The sequence below is a fragment of the Narcine bancroftii genome, chromosome 7 (genome assembly GCF_036971445.1).
Source record: "Narcine bancroftii isolate sNarBan1 chromosome 7, sNarBan1.hap1, whole genome shotgun sequence".
Classification (NCBI taxonomy): Eukaryota; Metazoa; Chordata; class Chondrichthyes; order Torpediniformes; family Narcinidae; genus Narcine; species Narcine bancroftii.
The window spans coordinates 7,582,102-7,592,641 of NC_091475.1; the positions used below are offsets into that span (position 1 = coordinate 7,582,102).

General features: G+C 39.8%; 1 protein-coding gene across 1 annotated transcript; it reads right to left on the reverse strand.

Moving 5' to 3' along the window:
• Positions 1–1,088: 1,088 nt before the first annotated feature.
• Positions 1,089–10,172, reverse strand: pou1f1 (POU class 1 homeobox 1). The gene is made up of 7 exons (XM_069892332.1): positions 10,004–10,172; positions 9,765–9,857; positions 7,032–7,151; positions 5,733–5,969; positions 3,804–3,968; positions 2,735–2,795; positions 1,089–2,564 (listed from the first exon to the last, which is right to left on the reverse strand). Exons 1-7 carry the CDS (start codon positions 10,170–10,172, stop codon positions 2,333–2,335), a joined length of 1,077 nt encoding a protein of 358 aa, XP_069748433.1. The 3' UTR covers positions 1,089–2,332.
• Positions 10,173–10,540: the final 368 nt, after the last annotated feature.

A 10,540-nucleotide genomic window follows, 5' to 3' on the forward strand; every position in this document is an offset into this window, starting at 1 on the left:
ACTTGGTGTCCATCACTTGGATATTTGCGATGATATGCTTCTGTGAACCATTGGATTTGGACTAACCAGATAAATAATTGAAAAGCAAAACAAACTACTGGCACTGGAAATCTGAAGTAAAACCATAAAAAGCTGGAAACACTCAGTAAGTCAAGCAGCATTAAGTGAATTGTCCTAAGTATGTGTTAATATGTACATAGATAATTGTGTATTGATAGCTTCTTTGTCCAATCAACATGCCAAAGCTGACTATGGTAAGTGTTCTCAATGATATTGCCTTTACATGCTAATTGCATGTAAATGTTTTTTTATATATAAAGGCTGACAAAAGCTACCTGTGAAATGCTTTCTTCTATGGTCATTTTATGTTTTAAATGACCAAGAACTGAGGAAGTAAAATACATTGTATCTCTGTGTGTAAAAATAATACAGCAGATCATTTTCAATAATAAATCCATATAGATCCCTTTACACAAAATATGAATTACTTATACAATTTGAACTGTAACTTTGTTCCCTTCTCATCTTTGTTGCTGAAGTTTTGTCACTTTTTTTACACTTTTTTCCATTGTACCGTTGTTTCCCTTCACTCAGTCCCTGTTTATTGATGCTTATTTCTTTTGATCTGTTTTATTTTGTTTTCAGTGCCCTCTAAACTTGCTTTTATTTCTTTTTCCACATTCTATATATTCAGTTTCCTTTGTTGCAATGTAAATTGCTGCAATGCTGTTAAGTAGTTGATATTTAAATGCAGAATTTAACATTTTAGTAAACTTTTATGGGTCCTTTTTAATTTAGAAGTGCACTGTAACTATTATAATTCAATAATGTAATGGCAACTAAGCTTTCATATTTTTGAATGTGTATAAATTATACACTGTAAAATACAATACAATTATTTTATTTCATTAATTGTAGTCTGTGGACCAGCCACTCAAAATTTTTCTTGTGCCTGTTAGCTCTGCTCAACGTTTACTTGGTTTCTTCCATTACTTCTGTCCCACTAGATAAATAAAAACAAAAACCATTTTATGATTTCAGTCTGTGTTTCCCCCCCCCCCCCCCCACCACTCCAGTAAATGTGCTGTGGCCCCTGTTGAGAATGACTGGACTGTAGGTCCAGATGGCCATTGCCAACAGTCTCAAAAGATACCCAAAAAAATTGTGCATGGGGTCAAGTCATAAAATTGAACTTAAAATAGGATATTACTGATTAAATCCCAGACCAAACTCCTAATGACTAAATTTTTTAAATTTAGACATACCGTATGGTAACAGGCCATTTCGGCCCACGAGTCCGTGGTGCTCAATTTACACTGAATTAACCTACACCTCCGGTACGTTTCAAACAGTGGGAGGAAACTGGATTATCCAGGGAAAATCCACACAGTCATGAAGAGAATGTACAAACTCCTTACAGACAGCGTGGGATTCGAATCCCAATCGCTGGCGTTGGGCTAACCACTGCACCAACCGTGCCACCCACTTGGTGCTATTCCTGTTCTTGTTTTTGTTGTTACAATCTCATTCTCTGAGATGAGCCACTTGTAATAGAAATGAACAAAGATGTGGTTTCTTTCAGTGAATGATACATGGGATGACATTTTTTTGATGAGTCAGGAGATGAGGAGGAAAGCCAAAGTCTTCAATTTATTATATCATTGCTCATGTTAGCATGGAATATTACAGCACAGAAGAGGCCCTTTGGCCCACAAGGTTGTGCTGTCCTAAAAAGCATGTCTCTTTCCATTAATACAGTACTTAGAATAGCGGTGCTCTGTTTCCCAGCCCCCCAACCCCTGTTTAAATTGATTAAAAAGTAAAATAAAAGCAGTAACATGGTTTATCAGAAATGGGTTTTACAGCACTTTTTTTGAATGATCTGATTTACTGCAATATGTTGATACAGAAAGTACACGAGTGAAAAAGACCAGATATAGTAATAAAAATTAGGATAGAAATTATCTGTTTTAAATATGAAGCTCAACAACAAAGGCACAAATAGTTAAAGATTTTTTAAAAAGATTTCCATTAAGTTAAGATGGTGGTAGTATTGTAACAAAGCATGGTTTATGTTTTGTACCAAAGTTTTATCCTTGGGAACCATTAATCTGTTTATCACAGGCTCTGGCTTGGTTTTCTCCCACCCAAGCAAATTAAATGGATCCCCAGCATTCAGAATAATTGGATGATGTACATGGGCAGAGCTGAAAATCTACAAATGGGAGACAAGCAGCGTAAATTATGACTGAGAAAATAAAATAATGTTTTCGGTAAACTAGTAATCTTGTTAATGCCCTTTGATTCACAGGTTGGATATTTTGATGCCCTTTTAATGCTTCATTTGTTTTATTGAACAATCCAGGTGTTCTTTGAAGGAAAAACAAAAGGAATTGTAATGTAGGTTTGTCTTCACTCGCTTCTCCCTCTGCCGCCGATTACAAAACCAGACCCTGATGACTTCTTTCTCCAGGTTTAGACTTTGTGCCATTTGCATGATCTCTTGGGAGGAAGGTTTACTTTGGTGCCCAAAATGTGTCTCCAGTGTTTCTTTAGCTAGCACGCTGATGAAACAAAAACACACTTATGCATCAACACCATCTTTATATTTTTAGAGGCACAAGGATATAATCTAGAGATGCTCGTCTTGATTGTGTATTCTGAGCGGAACCTAATAGTGCTCTGTGGTAAACATGCACTGCTTCTTGATAGAATATTTAACAGTTATGCTCACCTAATTGTAGTCCTTCGCTTTCTCTTTCTTTCATTTGTTCCAGTTTTCTCATTATTTAAAGCTGTGAAGAAAGAATAATAACAGAATACAACTTGAATGAATTTATCTGTCTTCTGAGAAATTTAACTGATTTGTTATTTTGTTTTAATAAAAAGGGATCAAACTCAAATTAACCATTCCAATTGATTATCCTCAATGACTATAATTTCCAAATCTTTCTTCTGGTCTATTATTTGTTGAATTCTGTTTCGAGTCCGACACTCAGTTCATGGCTGTGCATCTTGAAAGTTTACATTTGTTGGAGCAAGTTTAGTATTGATTCATCAGAATTATACCCGGGCTAAAGCTTTTAGATGATGAAGAAAGGCAAAGGAATACAAGTTATTCTGAAACCTATGTAATGGGGATGACCATTGACGTATTTGAATAGGTGAGCCTATTTTCTCTTGTGATCCATAACATTAAAATGAGAGCTCAATTATTTGGTGAATAACCAGGAAAGATTTGGAGCAATTATTTAGGGAAGGGTTTTGTTAACACACTGCAACAAATAATTTCTATGCTCATAACACCAAGTTAAAATTTCAGGTGACACAATGGCAGCCCAGCCTTCAACATCATTATTCCCTCAGCATGGGTCAAGAAGCTCCAGTCTGTGGGTCTCTGCATCTCACAAGCAATACACGTACACAAAGAAGATAAAAGTACTCGGGTGTTGAGAAAATTGCTGACTAGTATAAAAGGTTAGATATTTCTTAAAAAAGATTGAGGGGTCATAATTACAAGTTCTATGTTGACCCAACAAGACATTCAAGAAGTTACTTTATTGCCCACGTGATTGGTTAGAATATGGAACTCACCCAAGCCTAAATGGAAATAAGTTTTATATCTTTTTGAAAGAAGCTAGATAGCCTCTTGGAGTAAAAGCGGTTGAGAGATGTTGATAGGGCGTTCTTGAAATATATGAAGACTAGTTGTGTCTGATTATGTAAAAATGAAACTTCATGATTCAATTAATAATTAACAATGTTACAATTGAACATGAAAATAAAGATTGACAAAAGTATACCTCCTGTTTGTTCTGCCTCGTCTAACCATTTGGAAAGGATTGATTTGAGCTTGCAAGCATTTTTAAAACTCAGCTGCAAATTTTCAAAGCGACAAATTGTTGTTTGGCTAAATTCTGAGCCATGCACCGCAGCGAGAGCCTCTCCAACATTTATCTGGGTGTAACCTGTGGGGTAAGAAAGGAAGAAAAAGGATAGCGCCATCAAGGGAACTTGGTAATAGAAACTAAACAATATAAGCAATAAATCTGGACGTTCCTCATTGAATGTTAACTGCTTAAAATTGAGCAGAGTTGCAAGTAATGGAAGCTGGTTAATTTCTAATTAGCACAATGCACCAATGAAATGGCATGTCCTTATTAAAGAGTTAAAAATTATTATTAGCTTAATTTTTTTACTTTACAATTGGGGAAATGAGATACAAAATGTCAACTAACCTGTCAAATGGGTTACCTAGCATGGAAACAAGCCATTCTGCCCATTGCCTGAACACTGATGACCACCACCCATTGCCTCTGGTCGTACACCATCCCAAGCTATCCCATTCCTCTATTGTCATCATCTCCCCACAGATACCACCACTCGCTTCCAATTTAGCAGCAACAATGATGGTGGGAAATCTTTTACCTGCTCTCTGGCCCAGATGTTGGCCTCTTATGTCCTCTTCCACTCTTGCCAAACCTTTATGTATCAATTTGTGTACTTTTTTTTGCAGATGTGACCTATTTACACCAATGTACTTAAGTAACTGGAAATATAATGAAATACTAGAGATGCTCAAGAGTGTGTGTGTGTGTGTGTGTGTGTGTGTGTGTGTGTGTGTGTTTGGAGAAAGAAATTGTTTTAACATTTCAAATCCATGATGTGAACATAACCTCATTTTAACTTGAAGATATTTGTAATGCATTAAGAAAAGCAGCTTTTATTCTCAAGGACCCTCACCATCCAGTCACACCCTCTTCATTGCTACCATCAGGAAGGAGATACAGGAGCCCAAGATGAACACCTAACACAAGGACAGCTTCTGCCATCAGATTTCTGAGCAGGAAACGAGCCACAAACACCACCTCACTTTTCTCTCTTGCACTGACTTATTTAAAAAATAATAATTTCTCGTGTTTTTGCATCTGTATTGGATGCCACAAAACAACTAATTTTGTCACACTCGTTCATGACAATAGATTCTGATTCTGAGAGAGAAATTATTGCATCATTTTCTTCTGGCTTCCAGAACTCTCACATTGTAACCCTGTCACCTGTAAATTTACTTTGTCAAATGATTTGGGAATGTAAAACGCTTTTTTTTTTTGCAAACAACAGCAGAAGGACAAGTACAAGATTCACTATTATTAAGTTGTGGTAAATTAATAAAATTACAATGCTAAGATTCACTATTATTAAGTTGTGGTAAATTAATAAAATTACAATGCTAAGATAAATATGGATAAAGTCCTACGTGGTCCTGTGTTTTACTATTTTATATTGCTTTACTTGCAATGTGTTTCTAATCTAATAGGAGCTGCAATCTAAATTATGCAGCTACAAACCATAATGCTCATAAAAGGTTAAGACTAATAAGTGACCGTCTGTCCATTTTGCAAATGTTTCATATTTCCATCTAAATGAAAAGAGGTTCATAACACATTTTGCTTATATTTTGTTTTCAAACAGAACTTTTGAGATCCCAAGATTTCATTTACCCCTGGAAACCTTCAAAAGTATTGCCAACACAATCTAGTGGAGAATTTTAGGGCTCTTTTCCGTGACGAACTCTGAGCTTTATCCAACTTTGTGAGAGCTGTCATCGAAGTCTAACCCTTTATATTGCACAAAAAGAAAGTGGATTTCATCTTTGCATAGGGTGATTATTTGGGCCATAATGTTTAGCCAGCAAAATGATTGCATAATTGGAAAAATAATTAATTGTTTACCTAACTTTATTCTTCTTAGTTTAAATTGATTTGCAAACGCCTCCAGCTCTTTGATTTCTGGAGAATCAACAGCAATGGGTTCCTCGATAGTTTTATTCTTTTGTCGGAACTCCTGTTTGAAGTCCACTGCGATGGATTCCTCGCATAGAACCGATGGGTGTAGGGTAGTAACTCCATGGCCCAGGTTGCATGAAGTGGTGTGGTCAGGCAGCTTATATAGATAAGGAGCAAGCCCACCTAGACAAAGAGGTAAAGTCACCAGGTGGTTCAAAGGCCTCAGTGAAGCGATACACAGAAATAACTCACGATGTGGTGGAACGTGTCCGATTTTACAGTTACACCGTTGGACCTGTCAGTAAGCGATTCCGGATTCTTCATGAACCTTAAATCTTGAGTGGAATTCAAATCCTGCTACATTCACAGATATATTCATTTGCTTTTAGAGGTCATAAAGTATTTAATTTAAAAACAATCTACATTTATCCAATTTGCCGAAATACCTTAGCACCTTCAAATAATTAGAAAAATAGCTGGCTTGAACATTATTAGACGTTTCCAAAAGAAAAAAGGTTCAGAAAGCCTGCAGGGATCGTTTCTTCCACGTCTTCTGTTGAAACTCCTTCGTTTCAGTTCACAGTGCCATGCTTTACTTCTCCAACAAGGCAGTTAATGGGTCGGATTTCGGATCGCTTTCCTTGTGAACTGGTAACCCTCCCCCCCCCTCCCCCACCAAAAGCGCCCTCTGAATTCATTTAGGGAAACTTTTGAGTTGGGTGTAACTTTAAATTCTGCCGCCTGAAAGAATTGCAAATGTTCAACCATCAAATAAATGTTATATTCAATGCGATTTAAGGACCCTTTCAACCTGGAAGATAATTACTGAAAAACCAAGAGTGCAGATCACATTTTCCTTTTGTTTGAATCAAAAGATTTCCTAATGAAACCTGTTGTCCCTGTAGCCGGGCTCCCTCGCAATTTGATTTGTGCGCGAATGAAGGCCATTCAGCCACTACAACGCCCTGCAACCTCCCATTGTCCTCCCCTCAGCCGTCCAACTGTTCCATGCCCGAACTTGCTCCCGCTGCTCCTCCTATTCTCCAAGATGCACTTGGAGAACAAACTTCTGTTTATTTTTAAAAAAACTTGTGGCATTTTTTGTTGTGTTGGAAATAACCTCTCATGTTCAACTGCAGAGTCAAATCGGAGAGCGAGGAAAAGATTATATTTAAACTGCGTTGCAATTTATTTTCCCAATAAAAAAGCGGATCGGGCATTGAAAGAAACGTGTAATTGCCTCACCTGCCATCACCCCGTAAGGTGATTGTTGGCTCCCATAAGGACAAGACGGCATGGAGTAATGAAGTCCGGCGGATGTGTTGGATAGAGACCCCGAAGGGAGGTGCATCAGGGAACATTTAGCTGTTGACAATGGTTGCACAGTTAACCAATGAATGCAAAACTTAACCCGTTCAGTAATTTTAACAAATACATCAGTAGAAACCAGATGCCACTGAACTCAGGCGAAGGGTCCATTCTACTTTCTCCTGGTTCACTTCTCCAGTCAAAAGACTTCATTATCATCTGTATCAGTAATTTCAGGCTTTGATCTGTTTCAATTTTAACGGATCCGTATCATTTGATCAACCATCAAATAAATGTTATATTCAATGCGATTAAGGACCCTTTCAACCTGGAAGATAATTACTGAAAAACCAAAAGTGCAGATCACATTTTCCTTTTTTTTTAAATCAAAAGATTTCCTAATGAAACCTGTTGTCCCTGTAGCTTGAAACCCGCTGCTTCGAACAGAATCCTAAATCAGTAAGCGACTAAAACAAAGGGAGGGAAGTTTAGGGAAGGCATTAAGGGTAAGTTTTTTTTGTTTTGCACAGAGAGTGGTGGGTGCCACGAAAGCCTAGCCGGTGGAAGCTCAAACATGAGGGGCACTTAAGAAACTATTGGACAAGCACATGGATGAAAGAAAATTGCAGAGTTACCGGATAGAGAGGGGTTAGCATTTTTTAAAGGGTCGGCACGACATTGAGGGACGAAGGGCCTGTACTCTTCTATGTTCTGTTTGATATTTGTGTCAACAGTTCATTCAAAAATCCAGTAAGAAGGGTATACCGCGAGTTTTCACAATACTTCGACATATTGTAAGATCCAACTGCAAAACAAAACTTTAAAAAATCACATAAATGTACAACAGGAGGAGAAATGTGGAAGATTCGAATTCGCGAATTCCTATTTTTCCAGTAGATAATGTTGCTCCCTCCACATTAATTAGCAACAACTAAAATTAAATCTTTGTCGACTTTATTGGGCGGGGGAACGAAGAGAAACACCGAGCACCGGCTCAGGGGGATTTCAAGGTTGAGGCACTGAGAATGTGAAAGCACTTTTAGTTTTGCAAAAAGAATCAAAATGACCCACCCGCGCAGAGCGAATCTTAATGTGAATGGAGCTTCATCTAAAGTGGAATTGGAATTATCCAGCACCTTTCTGACACACAGTTTATTTGTTTACATGTTTACAGTTCCACCCCCCCCCCCCCCCCCCCCCCCCCCACCGCACTGCCAAAAAGTTGTAATTCTGCCAGGAAAATAAAAGAACCTCGGGGTTTTGAACGAGATGAGAAGAAATCTGAAATCTTTAAAGCACTTTACAGTAAAATACAGCGCTTGCAATGTCTGCAGATTGGTAGACAATCCACACACAGTAAACGGCCACAAAATGACCCAGTACTTGTTTGGGCAAACGAAAATGGGATTTAACAAAGTGTCCAGAGCTCCTATTGACCCCCAAGTCAACGGAACCAAGGCGAAGACTTCCAAATGCAGCGCTGTCGCAGTCATGCTGTATTGGAGGGTTCTCCAGATTTTTCTGCTAAAGTCTTTGGAATAAAACGAACCCATAAAATTCGGACTCGGGGCAGTGGATAAAGAAGCCTCGTTTTGTATTTTCTGCTTTCACAGAATTATGCAGCCAGCTTCCCTTCTCCAATTCTTTAAAATCAACTCCAGTCCATCTTTCGATAGGTGCAGGAAATTGTTGTTTTTAAAGCAGTTCGTGGGGCTCAATTCCCCCCCCCCCACCAACAATTGTCGCTTTAAACTTCCCCCTCCTCTGGCTCTACCAACTTCGCCCAATTATTATTAGGGGTCGGACAGGGGTGGTCCTGCGGTGATGGAGGGCTACCCAGCGGCTATTCTTCGCGAGGAGTTAGAGGAGATTCGTTATGTCACCAAAGGTGACACTGCCTGGAATGGAGGTGCCAATTCCAAAAAGAAAGCCAGGGGGTTGTTAACTCGGCCTGCGGCATCACGGGCACCAGGTTTAAGGACATCTACAAGAAAGCAGCCTCTATCCTCAAGGACCACCACCACCCAGGCCATGCCCTCTTCACTCTGCCACCCTCGGGAAACGGGGACAGGAGCCTGAAGGCCCGGTGCCATCAGATTCCCGAACGATCAACGAACCACAGACGCTGGTAGCGCCTCTTGGGGTGGCTTTTCGGGTCAGAGCAACCAAACCTTTTTGTGAACAGGACGATAAGCGGCATCTGACTGGACACAGACAAGAACTCCAGATACTGGAATCTTGAGCAGGCAGGACGTGTCCGGCAGCGTCTATGGAGAGAGACGGAGCCCCAACGTTTTCGGCCAGGTCCCCTTTCGAGCCTCGTTATTGATGGCTTGCTTTCCGCAGCTCGGGTTCCCTCCCTCCAGAGGGGATCCGTCTTAAAATCCCCGCTTTGATCAAGACTTTGGTCCGTCCCTGTTATTAGCTCATGAGCCAAAAGCATATCAATTGTAAGCGTGCGTTATTTTCATTAATCTTGGTGGTGGGGAGGGGGTTCCATTCTCTCAGCGCCTGAAACCTGAAGATACCCTGATCTATAGGACTTCCCAGTCCTGCTCATCTGGCCAATGGTCTTGAAGGATACTTTGTAAAACTTTTTTTGTTGTGGTTGATATGTGGTCACTGTCACAGTTTCGAAGGAGGACAAATCTTACTCCTTGCGCCAGTTACCTGTTGAAACTGCACTGATTCCCTGGTTGGAACTCGTCAGGCATTCGGCAGCGATTGGATGTTGCATGGCTTGAAGATTTCTCAAACTAAAATCTGCAAATGAATTCACATTTTTGAAATTGGCCATCATTCCGGGATCCATTATTCAACAAGTAATTTTTTTTCCAAACAAGTATTGGTGCCAAATTACTAACCCAGGGGTCCTCCTCAACCTTTCTAGCCGATCGGTCACGTCTTACCTTCCTTCTCATTTGCCAAGACCAGCCCGGTCCAATGATGTTGCGAACGGATACATCTGCATATACAGGGCTGCTGGAGGTGTGCGCTGCAACGGGGTGACTTCCGCAGGTGGGTCGCGTGCTGATATTTATAAGGCGAGGTCACCTCTTCATTCATTTTAATGACCATGGAATAGGGACTGTCCCAGCCTCCGAATCTTTTACCACCGTCTAATGAGGAAAGACAAGGAACTCGACGCTCTGCTTCCAATCAACCCCCGTTGGAAATCTGGGGTTCAGTCAATCAGATGGATACTTTGTAAAAAGTATCTTTCCATCAGAAAGATCAGATTTCTTGAAGATATGGAGCAAATCTTCAGATGATATTTCTAATTGTGTCCCCCACCCCCCCCCCCCCCCCCCCCCTCCCCAACCACTCTGGAAAACAACGTCATTTGAGAAGAACTGCTCCAAAACAGTGCCCTAGGCTAAAAATTGCACGTTTAAAATCTGCTGGGGTTGATGCATCGATTTGACAGTTTTAAGATAATCACTTGG

Coding starts and splice junctions, on each gene's coding strand:
- pou1f1 (XM_069892332.1), bottom strand. CDS start 10,172: ATGGTCATTAAAATGAATGAAGAGGTGACCTCGCCTTATAAATATCAG. Junction 7,152..9,764: donor AATCAGTGCAGTTTCAACAG/GTAACTGGCGCA, acceptor CATTGTCAACAG/CTAAATGTTCCCTGATGCAC. Junction 3,969..5,732: donor ACTAAGAAGAATAAAGTTAG/GTAAACAATTAA, acceptor CTTACCCCACAG/GTTACACCCAGATAAATGTT.